This window comes from Zophobas morio, unplaced genomic scaffold (genome assembly GCF_036711695.1).
Source record: "Zophobas morio isolate AGI-343-1 ecotype UQ-CSIRO unplaced genomic scaffold, CSIRO_AGI_Zmor_V1 ptg000009l, whole genome shotgun sequence".
Taxonomy (NCBI): domain Eukaryota; kingdom Metazoa; phylum Arthropoda; class Insecta; order Coleoptera; family Tenebrionidae; genus Zophobas; species Zophobas morio.
The window spans coordinates 11,429,787-11,452,847 of record NW_026972114.1 but is presented as its reverse complement, the minus strand read 5'-3'; the positions used below and the strand labels follow the sequence as shown (position 1 = coordinate 11,452,847).

The following is a 23,061-nucleotide window of genomic DNA, read 5'->3' as shown; positions in this document are numbered from 1 at the left end:
AAGGGTTTATGACTTCGGATTACTCTAGCTTGTCATACTTATTTATGAGAACTTCTTTACAATTTTTCTTCGTTATTTTTCATAGACTTTTCTTAATGAGTTATATAGACAGGCAAAAATTGTTCCCTAGCATAAAAAACAGTCCAGTTTTTTTTATTATTATTAGTATTATCATAAATCAAAAGAAAGTCATTCTACCACAATCCCAATATTTCACTTAACGTACGGAAAGTAAAAGCAAAAATGTTTTACTTAATTGCAAAGTGTTTATCGGTATTTATTTAGAGGTACGCGGCCGCTATCCGCGAAAGTGGCGACAATGCAGGCAGGTATAATTCAGCGTCCGGCGGGGCTTTTGTCCGGGAAGTAGCTGTTTCCGTCCGCTGGTTGGTTGCCCAAAGACCGCGAAAGTACGATCTTTCGACACAGTGGAGGAACACATAGGTCGCCACACTAACAGTTTTTACTTAACATTATATAACATATTGATCATTTCTGAAAATAGCTTTTTATTCTGCTTCAGAAAATATCAAAAAAATCTGGGTGTACCATTAAAAAAAAAAGTAGCCGGCCCTGTCTGTCAAACCGAGAGCGATAAGAAAAGGAAAAATGTTGTAATCAAATCGCCATCTTTACCTATAGGTATATCCAAAGCAAATTTCAGAAAAAAAATTGGTCTAAAGAGTTTAGACGGTACTTCCCTCGCTGTCGGAAACTTGACGACTGCATGCCTATTGTGTTTTTTTTCTCATTACATTTTTGTAGTGGGAATTTAAAAAAAAATTGCGATGACGTCATCAACATTTTTGCAAGGACACGTATATCAGTTGGGATAGATGTAGTGTAATACTAAGAATAAAATTATTATATTCTCAAATTTTCGGGAAAATGAATTGGGTCGTTTGAATATTGATTTGTAATAATCAATAAAATAACGAAACAATTTACTCACGTATACCTACGTATCAGAGGCAACAGAAAATCGTGTATGTATAAACATTGTTAATTTAAGATGACAGGCGTAACAGCATACGTGAGAGCCAAACACAGAAACTGTAAACAAAACGACCGTCGGTTTTATTGCTTCGACTTCCGCTTATTATATAAAACATTGCGTTTTATTTTAATTCTTGACGGTGAAATTCACAATTGGTTGATTATAAACATGTCTATTTCGCATTCGCGGAACCAAGTGACCGCATAAAACAAATGCAGGTCTGTAATGTTAAAGTCGATGTAAATAAGCGTGCTACTCTTATGTTTCAACCGAGTTTTTCCTTTAACAAATTTTGTGTCTACCAAATTGGGTTGGTTGGGGTGTAATACTAATAATAAGTGTTGCCTTTAATTTAATCAATAAAATAAATTGACTTCATTAATTTTTTTGAACCACCTCTTAAGAAAATCTAAAAAATATGAATGGAATGATAAATCACAAGTACAAACTCATCATATTTTTTGCATTTTAGATAGGATTTATTTAGCAAAATTTAAGGGTGACGTCATCAATTTTTTTAGGAGGGATGAACAAATACATTTTGAACAAAAGTTTACCATGCTTATAATAACTTTAAAATATTCCCAAGATTTCAAAGCATTCGGTTTTGTAATTCCTGATTAAATCGATAAAATAAATTCACGCCTTCATTAATTTTTTTGAGTCACCCTGCATATGCAAATCCAAAAATATGAATCGAATGATAAATCACAAGTACAGACTCATCATATTTTGTACATTTTAGATACGATTTATTCGGCAAACTTTTGAGCTGACGTCATCAGTTTTTTGTAGAAGATAACCAAATATATTTTGACTAAAAATTTATTATGCTCTTTATAACCTTACAACATCTGCAAGATTTCAAAGCATTTGGTTTTGTAGTTCCTGATTAAATCAATAAAATAAATTTACGCATTCATTAATTTTTTTGAGTCACCCTGTATATGCAAATCGAAAAAATTTGAATGGAATGATAAATCACAAGAAGAGACTCACCATATTTTTTGTACATTTTAGATAGGATTTATTCGGCAAACTTTCGAGCTGACGTCATCAAGTTTTTGGAGGGGATAAGCAAATATATTTTGACTAAACATTTATTATGCTCTTTATGACCTTAAAACATCTGCAAGATTTCAGAGCATTCGGTTTTGTAGTTCCTGATTAAATCAATAATATATATTTACGCATTCATTAATTTTTTTGAGTCACCTGTATATGCAAATCCAAAAAATATGAATGGAGTGATAGATCACAAGTACAGACTCATCATATTTTGTACATTTTAGATATGATTTATTCCACAAACTTTTGAGCTGACGTCATCAAGTTTTTGGAGGGGATAAGCAAATATTTTTTGACTAAAGATTTATGATGCTCTTTATAGCCTTAAAACATCTGCAACATTTCAAAGCATTCTGGTTAGCAGATTAAAAATTAAATTTCAAAATGTTGTTTTATAATTTTGATTTTTTTTCCAAAAATCTGGACGTTTCGGGTGAAAAGTCGATTCAGAGTTGTAAACTACATGTGTAGGACTATGTTATTTTATACAATTGAAAACCCATTTACTATGTACAATTTTGAAGTGACGTCATCGCTTTAGTGGTGGGGATGATTCGACAAATTTTGGTTAGCGTTTTACCATCTACATGATATTCTTAATATAAGTACAAAATTTCACAACAATCGGTCGAGTACTTTCGGAGATTATCTGTCTAATAAAAATCTGTGACAACAGACGGACAGACGGACAGACGGACAGACGGACAGACGGACAGACGGACAGACGGACAGACGGACAGACAGACGGAAATGGGAGACCTATTTCTTCGTCTTCTAGGGGTCATGAAAGATCGAGAAAACGTAAAAGTAGAGAGTCGGCCGACGGACTCGATTACAATACTTCCTTTGCTTACGCTCGGGAAGTAAAAACACTTTTCAAATAACAAAGTGATTCGACCGTTCCGGGACTTTATACTAACCCTGTATTATACCTATAGGTACCAAAACCTGTGGACGCTAATAATAGTAATAATCCAAAACTAAAAATGTTTGTAATATCTAGATCTAAAGCTTTTATTTAGTCCCTGAAACACGAAAACTAAGTACAAAAGTCATGTGAGAAAATTACATACTTATTAATTTATTATAACTTTAAACACTCTTCTACCTTGTGATAATCTTACGCAGCTTACATAATCCGTTGTAGACGTATGTGTTAAGTGTGTATAAAAAGGAATAACAATTTATGTAATTGCGTAACCACAAATTCGCACATTCAAATGTGCGAATCTGAGATAGATAATTGAACCAATTTTTTCGAAACATCCCACATTTCCTTCCATTTCACTTCGTTATTGACGCTTCCCCATAAACGACATTGTTTATAGTCCACAAAATATTTCCCGCTAACCCCTTCAACGTCTTCTGAACTTGCAAGAAATACTCCAGTTTCGCTTCCTTTCTCAACTGTCACAAAAAACATTTTATTAAAAATCTCCAAAGGCCATGAAAAGAATGAAGGCGCTCTGGTCCAAATCTCCGTATCTACAAGTCCCGGATGAAAACAATTAGCTGTTACACCGGTTCCTTGTAAGCGGCGTGCTAATTCCTTAGTAAAACAAATGTTGGCGAATTTCGAATCAAAATAAATGCTTCTGACACTTTTAAGAAACGGTACAGTTTTCAGGTTTAAGTTTTTGGAGTTCAGAGAACTGAAGTGATAAGTGACCGAACTTGTGACTAAAATCCGGCTGGGGGCGGATTTTTTCAACAATTCTGAAAATGTCGACAAATGATTTGCGGTTTGGTAAAAAAAACAACTCACCAATCAAAAGATGCGTTAACAGAAAGGGACCCAAGTGATTAGTTGCCATCGCTAGTTCCAGTTCGTCTTCAGTGAATTGTAATTTTTCTGGAACGATCGCTGCATTGTGTAAAAGGACGTCCAGACGTTCCTCACTGGAATTTATTTCTTCAGCAAAAGCTCGAACTGACTTCAGAGATGATATATTTAGTTGCTTGACAAATATATTGGTATTTTTGGATTCTCGAATTATTTCCTCTAACGGAGTTCTTACAAAATTTTGTCAGAAAAAATATTTACTTACCTTTGGCTTCACATGCTGCTTGCAAATTTCGACACGCCAATATAATTTTTGCCCCTTTTTTCGCCAACGTCTTTGCTGTTTCTTTTCCGAGACCCCTATTTCCTCCAGTAATTATCACAGTTTTACCTTCCATTCTTAGATATAAATATAAATTTCACTTCCACTTACGTTTACACTTAACGTATATACAAAACTCACTGAGCTTAATTTAAAATGTATTTCGGCGCGTACAGTGCGTGCGATATGGATGATTCTGTCCTTGGGATTTTATTCTACGTAGTTATTATTTTTACTATATGTCTACGTTTTCGTTGATTGTTTGCTAATTTGCAATAACATTGTCCTTTTACTGGCGCCAATTCTTAAAAACTAGTCAGTTTACTCCTACCACTATAATGAGTCAAAACTACGCCTAGCTTTAAATTTTATTTATTCCTTACTTGTAAACATCAATACATCAAGTCATTGTACTAATCCTGAAAATACTATTTCCATAGATTATTAATTCAAGATTTGCCCACAAGTTTTTTTTAGGTTTATATGCTGAAAGGCTATTAAATATATTATATCTCTCTAGGTTGGAGGCAATTTCAGAATAAATTTATCGATAAATCCCACTTTTTGTTGTAAAGGTGCAAAGCATAATCGAGAAAATGAGTCAGATTTGATAAGTCTGAAGATCGACTTTAAAACATAAACACAGAAACTATCATAGTAAAAAAAAATGGTCTAAAGAGTTTAGACACTAATTCCCTCGCTGTCGGGAACGTGACGACTGCATGCCTATTATGTTTTTTTTCGCAGTAGATTTCAAAGCAGTCGGTTTTGTAGTTCCTGATTAAATCAATAAAATACATTTACGCATTCATTAATTTTTTTGGGTCACCCTGTATATGCAAATCCAAAAATATATGAATGGAATGATAAATCACAAGAAAAGACTCATCATATTCTGTACATTTTAGATAGAATTTATTCAGTAAAATTTTGTGGTGACGTCATAAATTTTTTAGGGGGATGAGCAAATACATTTTGATCAAAAACTTACCATGCTTATGATAACTTTAAACTATTTTCAAGATTTCAAAGCATTCGGTTTTGTAGTTCCTGAGTAAATCAATTAGATAAATTTACGCATCCATGAATTTTTTTGGCTCACCCTGTATACGCAAATCCAAAAAATATGAAGGGAGCGATATATCACAAGTACAGACTCATCATATTTTGTACATTTTAGATAGGATTTATTCGGCAAACTTTTGAGCTGACGTCATCAAGTTTTTGGAGGGAATAATCAAATATATTTTGACTAAAGATTTATGATGCTCTTTCTAGCTTTAAAGCATCTGCAACATTTCAAAACATTCGGGTTAGCAGATTCAAAATTAAATTGCAAAATGTTGTTTTATAATTTTGATTTTTTTTCCAAAAATTTGGACGTTTCGGGTAAAAACTCAATTCGGAGTCGTAAACTGCATGTGCAGGACTATGTTATTCTATACAATTTAAAACCCATTTACTATGTACAATTTTGAAGTGACGTCATCGCATTAGTGGTGGGGATGATTAGACAAATTTTGGTTAGCGTTTCACCATCTACATGATATTCCTAATATAAGTACAAAATTTCACAACAATCGGTCTAGTATTTTCGGAGATTATCTGTCTAATAAAAATCCGGGACGGCAGACAGACGGACAGACGGACAGACGGACAGACAGACGAAAATGGGAGACCTATTCCTTCGTCTTCTAGGGGTCATGAAAGATCGAGAAAATATAAAAGTAGAGAGTCGGCCGACGGACTCGATTACAATACTACCTTTGCTTACGCTCGGAACGTAAAAATTGATCTAAAGAGTTTACACAGTACTTCCCTCGCTGTGTTAAACGTGACGACTGCATGCCTATTATTTTTTTTCGCATTACAGCGGGGCATTTTAAAATAAATTGAATTAATTTTTTCGATTTTGTCATTGACATCTTTGTGATTTTTTTCTGTGATTGCTATGATTGCGTATTAAAAAAAATTAAATTGCACGAAGTCGTCTCTGGGGTGTATAATATGTTGCTTATACAAAAGTTGTCAGGTGTGAACAGATAAAATGAACACCCTGTACAGTACTTGTAATTTAAGACAAATAGCCATAACACTTATCAACCTGTAGACGTGACGGTGAAATACAAACGAAACTAAAACATGGTTTCTTCGAATTGCAATGACCGGATGACAATGCGACGGTCCAGACTTTTTTATTGCTCTGACTTCCGTTTACTGAATAAAACACTACTAGTGGAGTGCCGTAAGGTTTATACCTCGGAACCCGATTCCACTGAATGGATTTTTGTATAACCTTTTGGAATGTGTTTTTAACACTAAATACTAAAATGTTTACCCATTTATTTTTGCCGATCTCAATTTTTTAATTATTAAAATAAATAATAATAATTTTTTCTGCGTTTTCATTCATGTTCCAATAAAAACTCGAAATTTTTTGCTCTTAAAGTTAGATTTTTCATAAGATAACTAGTACAAACCTGTCCTTGGGGCCTCAGATAAAAAGATGAGAAGAAGGGATTATACATAGAAGGGATGTTGTTTCTGACGAACCAGGGAGTCCTGAAATCTTGTCGGAGAATTTTTGTCTGGAGGACTTCCAGACGATGAAATTGGGTTTTGGAAGGCTCGAAACTCCAGGCTACTGAAGCATAAGAAATGGTGGGGCGAATGATTGTTCACGTAGAGAAGAAGTTTGTCCTTAAATTATACAACAAAGAAAATTACTGAGGTTAAAATTGTGAGGTAGAAAAATATTGTTTGAGGTGAAAAATTCCAAACCTAACAAATTTACATGAGATTAATATTTGCCACCCTTTATCAACGATTCAAACAACGATTATGTTACATTATGCCATGATCCAAGTAATTGGTTACTTAAACAACTTCGTTTGAAGTTTTATATCGTGAACTGCTTACCTCAAACACATAATAAATAAACACAAAAAATATCCATATATTTTTTAAGCGTTGCGAGGAAATGCCTCGGTGATATAACCAATCTTTAACGTTGCGAAGAAATGCCTTGGTGTTGTAATGATGATAACGATGACAATAACGATGATAACTGCCTAAGGAAAGAAATTATTTTAACCCCCGCTAATTCACGATGTAATGAACTTTGTTAATTTAACTGCGGTTAATGAACTGTTAGCAATCTTGTGTGAAGAATTAAGAAGTGTTATAATATAACACTGACGTGTTAGCATCCAGAAACTTATTCATAATTAGACAAAGGGTGTTATCCTGACTAAGTGAATTTCAAGAAATCTCCTAGTAAGTGTTTGTTAAATTGTGTTAGCACCAGTTAACGATTAAAATCCTAACCTGATCGGTGAGTTTACAGTAATAAAACAAATTTACAGCACGTGTAGCGTCGGTCGAAAATTAGCACTTTTCCGATTAGAAAGCCGCAAGAATTAGCTGCACGGGTTGGGGAAAACTGGATGCCATCGTTACGATTAATTTTCGGCTTCTTCCCTTTTATTAACTGCCAAACCAACTAATTTAACCTAGCTAACTTACAGCGTCTTGTCACCATGCTGTGATTTCGCGCCGCTGCGCTATTAATTAATTTCAGCGCGAAAATTTGATTCAAATTTGGTCACCACAACACAATTAATGAAACACGCATTTAAGCATTTTCCGATATTCAACCCCTAAGGGGGGAGAAAAGGGGTATGTAAGGGAAACAATATTTTTGTCGTAAAAAACTTTACTGAAAACCTGATATTAATTCTCTTCAACACAAATGATGAAAAACGTATTTTAGCATTGTTCGAGATTCAGCCCCTAAGCGAGTCAAAAGTGCAAATTTTATATGGGAAAAATATTTTTATGGCGTTTTTACTTGAAACTTGGTAATAATGCTCTTGAACACAACAAATCGTCTACGCGTACTAGCAGATTATAAAAAATTGGTCTAAAGAGTTTAGACAGTACTTCCCTCGCTGTCGGAAACTTGACGACTGCATGACTATTGTGTTTTTTTCTCATTACATTTTTGTAGTGGGAATTTAAAAAAAATTGCGATGAGGTCAACATTTTTGCAAGGACACGTATATCAGTTGGGATAGATGTAGTGTAATACTAAGAATAAAATTATTGTATTCCCAAATTTTCGGGAAAATGAATTGGGTCGTTTTGAATATTGATTTTTTATAATCAATAAAATAACGAAACAATTTACTCACGTATACGGCAACTGAAAATCGTTTATGTATAAACATTCTTAATTTAAGATGACAAGCGTAACAGCATACGTGAGAGTCAAACAGAGAAACTGTAAACAAAACGACCATCGGTTTTATTGCTTCGACTTCCGCTTATTATATAAAACATTGGGTTTTATTTTAATTCTTGACGGTGAAATTCACAATTGGTTGATTATAAACATGTCTATTTCACATTCGCGGAACCAAGTGATCGCATAAAACAAATGCAGGTCTGTAATGTCGAAGTCAATGTAAATAAGCGTGCTACCCTTATGTTTCAACCGAGTTTTTCCTTTAACAAATTTTGTGTCTACCAAATTGGGTTGGTTGAGGTGTAATACTAATAATAAGTGTTGCCTTTAATTTAATCAATAAAATAAATTGACTTCATTAATTTTTTTGAACCACCTCTTAAGAAAATCTAAAAAATATGAATGGAATGATAAATCACAAGTACAAACTCATCATATTTTTTGCATTTTAGACAGGATTTATTCAGCAAAATTTAAGGGTGACGTCATCAATTTTTTTAGGAGGGATGAACAAGTACATTTTGAACAAAAGTTTACCATGCTTATAATAACTTTAAAATATTCCCAAGATTTCAAAGCATTCGGTTTTGTAGTTCCTGATTAAATCAATAAAATATATTTAGGCATTCATTAATTTTTTTGAGTCACCCTGTATATGCAAATCCAAAAAATATGAATGGAGTGATAGATCACAAGTACAGACTCATCATATTTTGTACATTTTAGATATGATTTATTCCACAAACTTTTGAGCTGACGTCATCAAGTTTTTGGAGGAGGGGATAAGCAAATATTTTTTGACTAAAAATTTATGATGCTCTTTATAGCCTTAAAACATCTGCAACATTTCAAAGCATTCTGGTTAGCAGATTAAAAATAAATTTCAAAATGTTGTTTTATAATTTTGATTTTTTTTCCAAAAATCTGGACGTTTCGGGTGAAAAGTCGATTAGGAGTTGTAAACTACATGTGTAGGACTATGTTATTTTATACAATTGAAAACCCATTTACTATGTACAATTTTGAAGTGACGTCATCGCATTAGTGGTGGGGATGATTAGACAAATTTTGGTTAGCGTTTTACCATCTACATGATATTCTTAATATAAGTACAAAATTTCACAACAATCGGTCGAGTACTTTCGGAGATTATCTGTCTAATAAAAATCCGGGACAACAGACGGACAGACGGACGGACAGACGGACGGACAGACGGACAGACGGACAGACAGACGGAAATGGGAGACCTATTTCTTCGTCTTCTAGGGGTCATGAAAGATCGAGAAAACGTAAAAGTAGAGAGTCGGCCGACCGACTCGATTACAATACTTCCTTTGCTTACGCTCGGGAAGTAAAAAGAAAAAATATGTGGCTCGAGAATAGTATATATAATTAGAAGCAAGTGTTAATTACTATAAGACAGTACATTAATTCAAATTTCTGCGGTTTCTACATACACTTCTTTAATGCCAAATTAAGAATAGAAAGAAAACAGCTCACTTCATTCACCCATTTTTTTTTATTTTTCATTAAATAATTTTCTGTGAAGACCTCAACATTCTTCTGAAGGAATGAAGAACTAAATTTTAGATGGTGATTTGCAATTATTGCGTTAATTTTATTGTCTTGCCATATTTTATAGAAGTCTTGTATCTAATATCTTACATGAGCCGTTAAATTTTATCGGATACATTTTATTTTTTACGAATAACCTAAGCGTAAAAATAAAAATTGATCGAAGTTTATTTCGACAGAACTTCCCACGCCCTTGACGTACAATAAAAAATATCCAACTTTTTCAAAAAAATATAAAATTTTAAATTAAAATAAAGATATGTATGCAATGTTAAAGCAAATGTAGAGAAGCGTGCTACGGGTGTGTTTCAAATGAGCTTTTCTTTTATAAACGTTTGTGATGTCATTAATATTTTTGCAAAATAATAACGGTATTGTATTCTCAAATTTTCGGGAAAATAGTTTGCACATTTTCGATAGAATTTATTCAGCAAATTTTGAGATGACGTCATCAACTTTTTGGAGGAGATAAACAGATATATGTATTTTCATTACAAATTTACCATGCTTACGATAACTTTATACCGTTTACAAGAATTCAAAACATTCGGTTTTGCAGTTTCTGATTTAATCAATAAAATTAAATTTTTTTGTCACCCTGTATAAGCAATTCTAAAAACTATGAATGGAATGGTAAATCACAAATATAAACTCGTCATGTTTTGCACATTTTTGATACGAATTATTTGACTAAAATTTTGACATGTCATCAATTTTTGAGAGGGGATAAACGAATAAATTTTGAATAACGATTTACCATCATTTAAAAGTCTGCGATTTCAGTGTATTCGGTTTTGTAGTTTCAAAATTAAATTGCAAAATGTTATACAATTTTGACTTTTTTCCCAAAAATCTCGATGTCCAGGCTGAAAACTCAAGACAGATTCATACACCACAAGTGCAAAAGTATCTTATTTTATAAAATTAAAAAAAATATATTATTGTAAATTTTGGAGATGACGTCATCCCTTTCGTGGTGAGGATGATTAGCCAAATTTTGGTGAACGTTTTACTATCTACATGATGTTCCTAATATATTTACGTACAAAATTTGACAACAGTCAGTCGATTAGTTTCGGAGATTGTGTGTCTAATAAAAATCTATACAGACACCAGACAGACCCGATTACAATACTTCCTTAGCTTATTCTTGGGAAGTAAAAATAGACTGACTCTAAAGCAACAAGTTGAAAAATTTGGATCTAAATATGATAATAAATAAGGATTGGACAAAATTTGGTGTTGTTGGTCGAATGCGGTGTTACAATTTTTATTGTAGTTTCTTGCAGCTGTGCCTTGACCAACTGCCTTTAACATCGATTTTTAATACAATGTACTACATAAAATGAGAAAATAACGTCCTGAATACAAAGGCCGAAAAACAACTTTTGTTAAATAAAACCAATAAAAGTAAAATTACTACTCCTGAAAAAGCATACACCGGTGCTGAGGTGTGGTTTTAAACGCAAGAATACTTATTTTAAACACGAAATTAAATAATTCGTTGCAAAATTAAGTTTAAATTAGCCTTCTACATTAAAAAGATTTGTGGTCGGAAGTCACTACTATATTGTCGATAAGAAAATCCGGGTTTCAAAACGTTGCGGTGTGACCTTGCATGCAGGGATTGCTGAAATTTTCTTAAAAGTCATTTGTCATTTGATGTACTGACGATTTATTACATAACAAAGAAAAACAACGATTACGACTATAAAATCGCTTACCTACAAACGACATTGTTTTCATTGTTTTTTATCATATAATTACTGAAATGATTCATTAATTACCTACTTTGTAAAAAGAGTAAATATCTATGGAAAATTTTTTAGTCATTTAAAGAAAAATTCAGTTTTCAATTAATGGACATGCAATACAGTTTTATGAAGATTAGATTTTGGATTAGCTAACAACATGATGAATCACATACATGTAGTAAGCACAGGTACAGACCTTGATTCTATATTATAGATTCTTCACAATATAGTTCTTTATAAATCATATTCTTAAATATGTTATTCAAGTATACTCATACTTGGCCACTAAGCTGATGACCATATCTATCTATTACGCATACGAGTAGATATTTTTTTAGAGATAAGGAAATACTTGAAAAATGAGATAACATTATCGTGCCTAAAAATCATGATTTTACTATCAACTACAACAATTTAATTATGTACACAACTGTCTCAATTGCATTAATAAGCCAGTAGCCTTGAAGTTTGCTCGTAAAGTGTTTTACTAAATAGTTGTGTGTTGGTAAAAATCATCGCTTACAAAGTTAACCTCTAATGCGCTATGTAGGTTACCTTAGCGATAAGTTCAAAAACCAGGTGCATAAAAATAACAATAGACAACAGATCAACAGAAAGTATCTATTTAAAAAGGTTTCAAGTTCGAGAACATCAATCAATCAAAGTTATTAGTGAAGTAGTAACACAACAGAAATCATGGACGAACAGAAACTGGAACCACAACCAGAAGACAACGATTCTGTGAAAGTGTACAAATATAGATGGGTCATACTGTTAATTTTTTGTCTCTACTCGTCGGTCAACTTCTTCCAGTTCCTTCAGTATACCATCATTTCAAACATTACCACAAAGTAAGTTACTACATATTATATTAAGTCCTGTCCTATTTTATATCATACAGTCCTTTGTAAACCACACGTGTAAGTACCTAGTTACAAAAAAAATCAGTTCAAAACACACCTGTGCCATATTTAAATTTTTAGTTATTTGATGCCAATCTTATCACTGGGATTACTTTAATTAAAGTTGTCACCGAAAAAACTTTATAATTTATTCTGCTGCCCTAAAACTCGTAATCATAACAAACACAAAAGTAACGACTTTCCTGTTTTTAAGATACTACGATGTAGACAGTACCCTCACAGACTTAACCGGTTTAGTCTTCATGATCTGCTTCATCGTCTTCTGCCTCCCTATCAACTACATCATCGAAAAATTCGTAAGCCCCCATCACTCCAACCCCAAACTCATTCATGAACCCATATCTAGAATTTAAGGATCACGGCTATAGTGAGTACTGGCATGACCGCCCTAGGCAGCCTAATCAAGCTCCTCTCGGCATCACGGGATCGTTACTACGTTGTCTTGATTGGTCAGATTCTATGTGCGATAGCCCAGGTTTTCATGCTGAGTATCCCCTCCAAGCTAGCGTCAACGTGGTTCGGTGCTGAAGAGGTATCCACAGCATGTGCTATCGCTATTTTAGGGACTCAAATAGGGGTGGCCATGGGGAGCATTTTTGGATCACATGTTGTGAAAAATAGCGACAATATGGACGACATAGGACACGATTTTCTTATAATGGTGATTATTAATGCGTCAATTACTGTGGCGGTTTTAGTTTTGGTTTTAATATGTAAGTATGGAAGTTGAAGGAAGGGTTGATATGGGGAGGTAGTTTTTAGGGCGAAACCACCTCTTCCTCCAAGTCAATCGCAAGTTTGTATTGTGGAAGTGGAGACACCTTCAACTTGGGAGCTTTTGAAGGCGATGGCTACGAACAGAGATTATATATTATTGGGGGTGGCGTTTGGGGGAAGTAACGGACTGTATACTGCGTTTGGGATTATTCTAAATCCTGTCTACCTCAAGTATTTTCCGGTAAGCGCCAGTTTTGTTTAGTTTAGCAAAATAAGATTTTTATCAGGTCATGCGTTAATTATTTGTAAAAGTTTGATTTTTTATTTCATATGGTAATCAATAGTCATATATGTGTGTTGTGTGAATGGTAGTCAGTTTACATCTAAGTATGTATTTAGTTATAAATAGGGAATTATATGTACATTATAAATAACACGATATAATGTCAGGTACAATTATTCATAAAAACTGGTTATGATTTTTTTCCTAATCTTGTTATGATATAGATATGTGAAAAACAAGGCAACTGTTTTTTCCATAGAATGGCGTAATAATAACAAAAAAACGCCAATTCTTCTCCTCCTCTAAACATTTAATTTATTAGAGGGCTTTCATAAATGATTTTAATATCCAAGTGGGCAATGATTTGTTCCACCTCTTTCGGAATGTGTACCTAATTATAATAGCAACGAAAGCTGAAATGTCATAATTATTCTGACAGATGACATATTAACCATGTTAATAAATTCAACACAACATTGTACCGTACCTATTGCTCTTTTTTACTTCCCGAGCCTGAATTATAGAAGTTTTATAATAAGTCTCCGGATTTTTGTGTGTTTTCTTGCACTTTCTCTTGATTATCTATTTGTCATTCGAATTCTATGGATACACAATTTTTATTTTCATTTTGTACTTTGTTATGCAAAATTTCAGCTCTTTTTTTGTAAGGAACCATGCTAACAGTAGTGAAATTTTCATTCCGCTACGAGATTTTTCATTAAATAATAATGTCAGTTATGTAAGAATCAGAAGACTGAGAGAACGCACGTAAATAATGTTGCGTTCCTTTTGTCGTTGTTTACCAGTATTTATCATCCATGTTTATACACATACGTATGAAAATAGAGGAGGCAGAATTCTACCTTTTCAAATTAAAATTGATACGCCGTCAGTAAAAGCTCTGAGGGTTCAACACATTATTCTCTTAGTATTTCCACTCTAATAAGTAAAAAAGTAAAAGCCGAGTATAATCTCACACACACCTACAGGTTTTTTTTTATATATAAAAAACCTAGTCGTAAATTTTGGTAAAAAAATGAAGGTTGTTTAAAAAAGGTATAATTATGCGATCTTGTTGGAATGAAAACCTGTTGCTTAAACCATAAAATAAAAGTACAAACATATGTACTTAATCAATGCTTAAACCAACGATTGAGAAAATGCTAATGTAGCATTATTGTGTAGAGATAGCAAAACTTTTATTACTGGGAGAGGCCAATTTAATCTTAATAAAGTTGGAATAGTTTTTTACAACTTTCAACCAAAGGAAAATTTTAGTTAAAAATTGGGACACTCATTCTTTTAGATTTCAGGCAAATTTATGCGACCTAAGTCGGCATGAGCAGCAAATGAGTTGCAACAATAAAAAACATCCTCAAGTTGGCGCTGTATGAGAAAATTGTTTTTCTCACAGCTAATAAATCCAAATCCAACTATGGATAAAATTATTGTTACTGTAGGTCCTTTACTTTGTTGTATCGAATTGAACGATTGAAAATAAAATGAATTAGAGTTGGCTGAGTTTCATACTACCTATTTGTACACATTAGAACTTAAACTGAAATACAGTATGTTTAGAATTGTTAGAAACCTATGTATGAAATATCAAAATATAGTTATTTAGAAATTAAATAGGTATTTCATCATTCATGTTTTATCATTTTTAGGGTTATGAAAGTGAAATTGGAATAATTAGTGCCATAGCCATAGCCGCAGGAGGATGTTTAGGTAGCGTGGTTTTCGGTTATGCCCTCGATAAATGGCACCACTTCAAGTATCTCAAACCTAAACTGAAATCTATATGTGTATAACTTTCTTTTTTTAGACTGACTTCCTTTTTCGTTATTTTCTTGTCAGCAATTACTTACATTTTCGTTGCTATTTCTCTAGAGTTAGAAAGTCAGTTAGCAACCTATTTCACAATTCCAATATTTGGGTAAGTATATCATTTTCAAAGACATGTATACCTTTATAATATTTTTCAGGTTCTTCATAGCAAGCACTTTACTTGTAGGCTTCGAATTTGCGACAGAAGTCATGTATCCAGTACCAGAAGCAGCTGCTTGCTCAGTCTTGACTTCTGTTATTTATTTATTTACAATAATATACACTCTCATTTTCGATGCTTTACTTGAAGCCGTAGATTACAAAATAGTACATGCCATAATTTTTGTAGTGTTAATAATTTATTCTATAATTATTTATTTTGTAAGACCAACGTTGAGGCGAAGAGAAGCCAACGTAAGAAATTAAAGAATCCTGTTACAAATACAGCGTTTTACTAGAAAGTTTTCGTTAACGTCGGTCCAGTACTTCAACTTTTGAATGTAGGAGTATAGTTTTTCTAATAAACGAAGGTTCCTGCTAAAAACTTGGAACAGTAAAAAGACCTAAAAAGAGAATTTAAAACTAGCATGTTAAGCCCAATCTACATAATAACGCATAATAATGCATTACCGGTTCTTTTTCTGACGCCTCAACACAATCGGAAATTTTCTTCTCAATACCTTCAATCACCTCATAGGAGTTCTTCAAATTCGTGAAAATTTTATCTGCAATGTCAAAACTAAACTACAATGGTAGTACTGTTTCGTAAATTACTCACATAGAACTCCTGTACTTATCTTCAATACTTTGTAAACATTCATACTTCTTTTCAAAACCGGATATGGTTTCGTCCCACTGATTTTCCCATTTCTCAATTAATTTTAAAACACCGTCGAGACACTCCTGGTGTTGCTTTAAGAAAACCAAACGGTTGCATAACACCTCAAGCTACAAAACTTTTACAAACAACTGTCAGCAACTCACAATTATCACCTTTGTTCTTGAAGAAACGATCAAATTCAGCGTCTCGGTCATCCCAATCAACTGATTACAAAAGCTTTCATGGTCGTACCGGAGTTCCTCAAAGCGCCCATTCACAAAAGTATTAAGATGTTCAAAAGTGTTTTTACTTCCTGTTCTCATTTTTTAAACGTCACGTCAAATTTTGTTTTTGCGATTATGAAAAATAAAATAAGTACTACAGTTTGTCAGTTTCGTGATCGTCATCCTCCGTAGCACTCTCTTCCGAGAAGTTTCCACCCCGCTTGCGACTTTTCCTGCGTCTTTTTGAAGATTTTGCTGGCTTTGGTTGAGGATCTAGAAAACAATGTAAAACCAAGCTGAACAAATATAAATCATACCATTATTTTGGTTCTGACAGCAACTGCAACCAAATTCGGCTTGACAGACCGCGTCCTTCGTGGTATTTAAGTCAAAATTGACTTTTTTCGCCTCGTCCTGCTTGTCGACGTCATCGTAGACGTTCCCCTCCACTTTGGCTATCGCATTTCTAAGAATTAGTTTTTTGTGCTAACAAAACAATTTATGAAAACTGAGAATCACGAAAGACAACAGGCAAACATTTCTATTGGTGGGAGCTTGCAGCCAGTACGGCCATTTACTCTTTAAAATCCCCGCAAGATTATTCAAATCGGGTCTAAGAACTAAAAACCACCGTCACGTTTTTAGTACTTTTCCCAAAAACTCACCATTTTCTTTAGACAAGTCAGAAGTCGAGGTTTGATTGTCCAAGTGGAATCTACACCTATATGGTTCGTTTAACTGGCCCTGTAGCGCCAACATATCTATAGCATTCATCTGCTGTAGTTGGTTTAGAGTTCCCATTGTAGGAGGGCACTGCCAGCAGTTATGTTGCGGAAGAACAGAATGGTTTGGGTTGAAAGTAAAGGTGACGGGATTGGGATAGTTTTGTTGCATCATAATTTGGTTAGGATAGTTTTGTTGTATTGGAGGGTAGTGGCCTGAATATGCAGGCATTCCGGCGATGGAAGTGGTTAAGGTGTTGTAAACTTTTTGGCGTTGTTCTTGTGAGACGAGAACGTTCTGACCACATAGAGTAGCAGGAGCTAGATAGAGATTTTAGATGTGGGAGATTTTAGAATGAAGTACTTACAGGAATTGTGGGTTGTTTCGTCGAAGATGTTCGTATTGATTGATGAAAATGGGCGGTTTAACATTTTGACATACGAAAATTTTGGGTTTGACGGAGAATGTCAAAAGGCATTATAGTGTCATCGTGCATTTTAGGTAGGCAGAGATTTTTTTGGTTCGTAGTGAGGGGATGGTGATGAGTTTTCGGGACTAGGGGTCATTTGGTCGTCACCTTGAAAAAAGAATACAATATTTTTTTTGTTTCCGTAATGGTGACCTAACGAAAATATTCTGAAGATTTTTTTTAGATAATTAACAATCTATGACTTTTTTTAATAAATTTTCGATTCAAAAAGTTACGAACAGAAAAATATGAGAAATTATCAAGGAATAAGTCCTTGAAATTGGTACAGAAGAATACTAAATTCATTCTGTTTAGTACCACATTTGTAGTACTGAAAACTGAAGTCTTTAAACACATATCTGACTCGTGGACTACTCTATATTTAAAATCTGACCATGGCAATAGTAATTCAGATAATAAGACAATGTACATTGAATGGTACCACATGATAGAAAAAAATGTTCTCTACTCGGCCATGAAATTTATTTTTAAAATAACTGTGGGCATATAAAAAGCAATGTGTCGACCACGGTGGTACCCGACTACTTATCAAACTATCAACGCCCAGCCTAAACCCCTAATAATAGAAATTTGAAATTTGGAGAGGATGTTAATTTTATGCTGGAGGCATCGTTTAATCATCCCCTAAGGGGTGAAAAGGGGTGGTAAAATTTGTATAGGACCTTCACACAAATAATGAAACATGTATTTCAGCATTTTTCGAGATTCAACCCCAAAGAGGGTGAAAAGTGGTGTCTAAGTTCGGATGGCTAAATAAGTTTGTATAGGAACAATATTTTTACTATAAATTGAACTTGGTATTATGCTCTTCAACACAAATAATGAAACACGTGTTTAAGCGGAGTCGTTACGTTTGGCTCTTATGGTGTTGATGTCAATATACAGCCTGTTATTGAAAGGTACGTACAAAATAAAATCGACAATTGGTCTCGAAGTATGGGTGCTAAAAGTTAAAAAAAGTTCAGGTAAAAGTGTTCTCCTTTTAGAGATAAAAATTATTAAAATTTATGTCCAAATTCGTTGTACGCCTCTGATAAAAAGATCATCTTTCGTTTCTATAGCAACATTTAGTCTTGACAAAAGTTTTATTGTTACAGTTGCTAGGATTTACTAAAATAAATTAATTTTACCTATTTATCCTTCAATAGCGTCTAAAAAGATTGGATAAGGGTTCATTTTCCCCTTAAAATTTTGATAAGACAAAGTAAGTTTTTCCGACTTCTTAGACTTCGCGAAGAACTGTCCATTTTGTTGTACGTACCTTTCAATAACACGCTGTATTTTCAGAATGTAATATCTCCATTATTAACACACCTATGGTGATGAAATGTTAAATGTAACTTGTCCACAACTTTCACTACATAATTGCGAGGGCAGCTTTTTCATTTATTATCATATATTTTGGAAATTTTGTTGAATTTTTGCATCACGTATTTTAAAAAATCAATATTTAAGTTATTTATGGAAATCTTGGAAAGGGGTTGTCACCACTGTTTTCAGCTTGCGAAACTTTATAAATCGTACTGGGTCTATTTTTGACTTTATTTGTTGGGACTAAGATATAGTAAAAAAGTTAGCAACTTCTATGACACAAGTTTTTTTTACTGTGTATTGTTTCTAATAAAAAAAAAAATTTGGCGATATATCTAGTCATGGCCGACTAGTATAAAGATTATGGCCTGTCCAAGAGGTACCATACGTGCTGCCATCTATTAATAATTCAAAAACGACAAAAGAATTATTAACACTTTTTAAAAGGCACAAAGGCATTCATACCAAAACAAACCACCATTACCCGTTTTGAAGTCTCATAATGTCAAATCAAATTAAAATTTTGCTAACTTATTAAGTGTAATTAATAATTATTAATAGATGGCAACACGTATGGTACCTCTTCAAAGACTTGAAATATATATTTGAAGTCTTTGTACCTCTTGGACAGGCCATAATCTTTATACTAGTCGGCCATGATCTAGTATGATTTCTGAAGTTTTGTAAGCTGAAAACGGTGTTAAAAACCGTGTTCTGAAGTTTCCTTTAATAATTGAGATATTGATTTTTAAAAACACATCATGCAAAAATTTCACTAAAATTAAAAGAAAAATATGTATGATCACAAACTGTTTTTAATTTTTTCTTAATATACATAGTATCGTTTGAATAACACGATACTCAAAAAATGTCTTACATGGTAATTTCTTGTAGAGAGAGAAATAATAAGAATTTTGCATTTAAAAGGCCGCAATTGAGGTAGGGCGGGTGGGCGGGGCTTTATTTTGTCTTTTTTCTTAACATACGTAGTTGTCTTTTTAGAACAAGGAACTTAAAACATGTTTACAATGGTAAATTCTTGTAGACAAATATCGATATTGCAATTAAGCCCCGCCCCTCGATCTGACAACAAATGAAAAATTAATCACAATTGAGAATTGAGATCGGGGCGGGTATGGGTGGGGCCTAATCTTCGGCTTTATTTTTTTCTTAATATACATAGTATTCTTTGAACAACACGATTCTCAAAAACATCTTTTTAATTTCTCGCAAAGAAATAAGGATTTTGCAATTAAGCTCCGTCCCCTTGGCTCACGACGAAGAAAAAAATCATCACAATTGAGATAGGGCGGGTGAGCGGGGCTACATTTTGCCTGTTTTCTTAGGGTGTGTAGACTTATTTCGACAATAAGAAACTTAAAACATGTCTAAAATGGTAAATTTTTGTAGTAATCAACTTAAATCCTCCACTTTTCTTCTACAACCCCTTTAAATACGGCAAAAATTGAACATCAAAGTTACTATCAACGACAACTTGGCATCGGAGTTTATAAATGACAATGTTCAGCCCTAAAAGCAACGTCAGCAGGAACAGCAACTGCAGCGGTAAGTTTATAAATTCCACTGCTAACGTCATCAAAAAAAGCTGTTCATGAAATAGTTACAAATCTGACAAAAATTTACGATGAATTTTCTACATAGGACAATTTTGGAAATTTTACGACTGAGGCGCCACTTGGAAGCCGCCAGCATTTCTTCTCAAGAAGCGGTTCAGTGGACTACATTGAAGCTTTTCAGATTCATATGTTCCGAGTCTAAAGTCGCGATCTTTTCTATAGAACCACTCCCTAGTGTAAATTTTCAAAATTTGTTTGGTGTAAGTGACCTTGACGGGTTTCTGGGGGAAACATATGTGTCAAAAATTTGACAGGTTAGATGGCCCCATTGTCAATGTAGATATTTTATTTTAATAAATAGATGAACAGAATATACAGTCTGTACCGGATACAGTGCGGCATAGCTAAGGGCAACCGAAACATTCGTGTTGTTCTAATTTCGATTGCCATATCAACTGCCGCTACCAACTGCGTTCGGCGTAAAGTACTAGATGACAGGGCTACCAACTTGACTTTTTATCGAGTGGTTCCGTAGAAATGACCGCTACTGTAGAACTTTGTCTAAAGTTTTTGAACCATTTGTTTCGGTGGCTTCATGTGAAACAAACTTTTTAGGATTGAAATTGATAAAAGAAAAGAGAGGAAAGAAAGTAAATTTTGATAACATCACAGAATATTTTTTATATGGGGGGGTGCTTAATAGAGAACCGCCCTGGGTGCCAAACCCCGTTATGGATGTTTTAAGAACAGACATGCCGTTTGTGTCAAATGAAATTCTAAGGCCTTTTCTAAGTAATTTTTCAATTGAACAACCGTTATTATAAAACTAAATTTCATGGCCCACTAAACGACTTTTTTTCGATCAGATGGTACAGTTCATTCTTTAAAGAAGCGGTAACAATTATGCAACACACCATACACAAACTAAAGACACCTTGAAATTTTATTAAAATAAATAATGAAAAATTTTAGTTTGTAAAATAAAGTGACAGACGTTCACTGGGAGTATAGGCGAAGAAAACAACTTGTTGATTTTCATGCAACCCTTGTCAAAATTTAACAAGATACTTTGATGCAAAATTTAAAAAAGTGAAATCGGCGCGTTAACTGATGGGACGTGCTTTTTGGGTTGCGTGATTATTTCCTCTCCTTAAAAAATTAATCAAGGTATGTAGAGGTTGTAAACCTCTAAATATCTTGAAATTAATTGTAGGAAGATTCATTTAAAGTTTGCAACCAACATTACACAGTAAACAAATTGTTCCTCTATTGGTCACAAATTTATGAAAAATTTACTTTAAGAAGTATAGAAGTGTTCTGTGTACAAACTTATGTAACTTGGTTATTTTTTCAAAAAATGTTTTCCTGTTTTCAGAATTTTGTTGCAGTTAATTAACTGAAGATGTAATTATACATAGATTTGATGCGAAATTTGGTCTGTCTAAAAAATAAATTAATTTTTGTTCATCTTTAATACAATTATCATGCAAAAAGGATATAGAATGAGTTATTAAACACAAGCTCCTCAGTATATTATTAATTACTTTTAGAAATAGAAAAAAAATAGTCAAGGGCTGAAGTAAAGTTCTTTAAAAAATAATATACCCTAAAATGATTTTCAACTATACAGAAGGCGTAACACACAACTTAGTATTTTTTAACTAGAATATTATGCAAGATGTTCAAAAAATGGCACACCAATTTTATGACACGTTGTTCTGGACGATTTATGAAGCAAAGAAAAAATAATTTAAAAAATTCTTTTGTCCAAATGTAGTTTTGTTTTTTGGAAATTTCACCATATTTTAATTCACTACTTTGTGGTGGGTATCTGAGATCAATTGGATTTTCATTGTTCAAAATAATTCTGGAGGCATTTTATATTTATCCATAGATTTCTTCATTTTATAACATTACAAAAAACTTAGAAATTGTTTACGATAAATCTGACGCCAGTGGCTAAATTTTCACGTTTTTTGATTTATCATTTTTGTTTTTGTAAGTGAACATATTGACGTAAAAAATGTTTTCATAATTTTTCTCGAACTTAGACTTGTGAATTTAGTCATGTATTGGTTTCTTCTTCAATTTTATAACCATAGCTTATTTTTCAAATTATAATGCTACATATTACCAAATTATTCCAATTTCCTTAAATTTCGTATAACAGTGCTAGGATTAACAAAAAATCGCAATAGTTATTCTTAAAATCTGCGTTATAAATTATAATACTAAAAAAAAGTATGCGATTTAGCATAGAATTAAAAATTTAGTCTTAATATACAGAGTGTTTATAAAAAATTCTAAACTATTATTATTTTCAAATATCGATATTTCAGTTTTTTTCAAATAGAACACTCTGTGTGTTACTGTTGCATCTTACCGTGTTTTTTATTCTCTTTGTTTCTTGTTAAATATTTT

At 33.2% G+C, this 23,061-nt stretch overlaps 3 protein-coding genes across 4 annotated transcripts; 1 reads left to right on the top strand and 2 right to left on the bottom strand.

Annotated features, from left to right (window-relative positions):
- Nucleotides 1-3,100: 3,100 nt before the first annotated feature.
- LOC135125663 (retinol dehydrogenase 14-like) lies at nucleotides 3,101-4,437 on the bottom strand. Its single transcript, XM_064051313.1, has 3 exons — nucleotides 4,114-4,437; nucleotides 3,831-4,067; nucleotides 3,101-3,781 (listed from the first exon to the last, which is right to left on the bottom strand). The coding sequence occupies exons 1-3, from the start codon at nucleotides 4,244-4,246 to the stop codon at nucleotides 3,282-3,284; spliced, it is 870 nt and encodes a 289-aa protein (XP_063907383.1). The 5' UTR covers nucleotides 4,247-4,437; the 3' UTR covers nucleotides 3,101-3,281.
- A 7,694-nt stretch (nucleotides 4,438-12,131) lies between these two features.
- On the top strand, nucleotides 12,132-15,937 carry LOC135125910 (uncharacterized MFS-type transporter C09D4.1-like). The gene is made up of 7 exons (XM_064051675.1): nucleotides 12,132-12,596; nucleotides 12,862-12,964; nucleotides 13,015-13,381; nucleotides 13,424-13,626; nucleotides 15,336-15,442; nucleotides 15,494-15,604; nucleotides 15,654-15,937. The coding sequence occupies exons 1-7, from the start codon at nucleotides 12,442-12,444 to the stop codon at nucleotides 15,919-15,921; spliced, it is 1,314 nt and encodes a 437-aa protein (XP_063907745.1). The 5' UTR covers nucleotides 12,132-12,441; the 3' UTR covers nucleotides 15,922-15,937.
- Nucleotides 15,740-17,724, bottom strand: LOC135125911 (uncharacterized). Of its 2 annotated transcripts, XM_064051676.1 has the most exons (8): nucleotides 17,630-17,724; nucleotides 17,205-17,582; nucleotides 17,077-17,159; nucleotides 16,857-17,025; nucleotides 16,489-16,812; nucleotides 16,274-16,443; nucleotides 16,126-16,234; nucleotides 15,740-16,058 (listed from the first exon to the last, which is right to left on the bottom strand). In XM_064051676.1, exons 1-5 carry the CDS (start codon nucleotides 17,691-17,693, stop codon nucleotides 16,694-16,696), a joined length of 813 nt encoding a protein of 270 aa, XP_063907746.1. In that variant the 5' UTR covers nucleotides 17,694-17,724; the 3' UTR covers nucleotides 15,740-16,058; nucleotides 16,126-16,234; nucleotides 16,274-16,443; nucleotides 16,489-16,693. The 2 variants fall into 2 exon arrangements, with proteins under 2 accessions (XP_063907746.1, XP_063907747.1); XM_064051677.1 differs by lacking the exon at nucleotides 17,077-17,159 and having other exon boundaries at nucleotides 15,777-16,058; nucleotides 16,857-16,994.
- Nucleotides 17,725-23,061: the final 5,337 nt, after the last annotated feature.

Coding starts and splice junctions, on each gene's coding strand:
- LOC135125663 (XM_064051313.1), bottom strand. CDS start 4,246: ATGGAAGGTAAAACTGTGATAATTACTGGAGGAAATAGGGGTCTCGGA. Junction 4,068..4,113: donor AGCAGCATGTGAAGCCAAAG/GTAAGTAAATAT, acceptor GAACTCCGTTAG/AGGAAATAATTCGAGAATCC. Junction 3,782..3,830: donor GTTAACGCATCTTTTGATTG/GTGAGTTGTTTT, acceptor CGACATTTTCAG/AATTGTTGAAAAAATCCGCC.
- LOC135125911 (XM_064051676.1), bottom strand. CDS start 17,693: ATGTTAAACCGCCCATTTTCATCAATCAATACGAACATCTTCGACGAA. Junction 17,583..17,629: donor CGAAACAACCCACAATTCCT/GTAAGTACTTCA, acceptor ATCTCTATCTAG/CTCCTGCTACTCTATGTGGT. Junction 16,813..16,856: donor CTGTCAGAACCAAAATAATG/GTATGATTTATA, acceptor ATTGTTTTCTAG/ATCCTCAACCAAAGCCAGCA.
- LOC135125910 (XM_064051675.1), top strand. CDS start 12,442: ATGGACGAACAGAAACTGGAACCACAACCAGAAGACAACGATTCTGTG. Junction 13,382..13,423: donor TTTAGTTTTGGTTTTAATAT/GTAAGTATGGAA, acceptor ATGGGGAGGTAG/TTTTTAGGGCGAAACCACCT. Junction 13,627..15,335: donor TCTACCTCAAGTATTTTCCG/GTAAGCGCCAGT, acceptor TATCATTTTTAG/GGTTATGAAAGTGAAATTGG.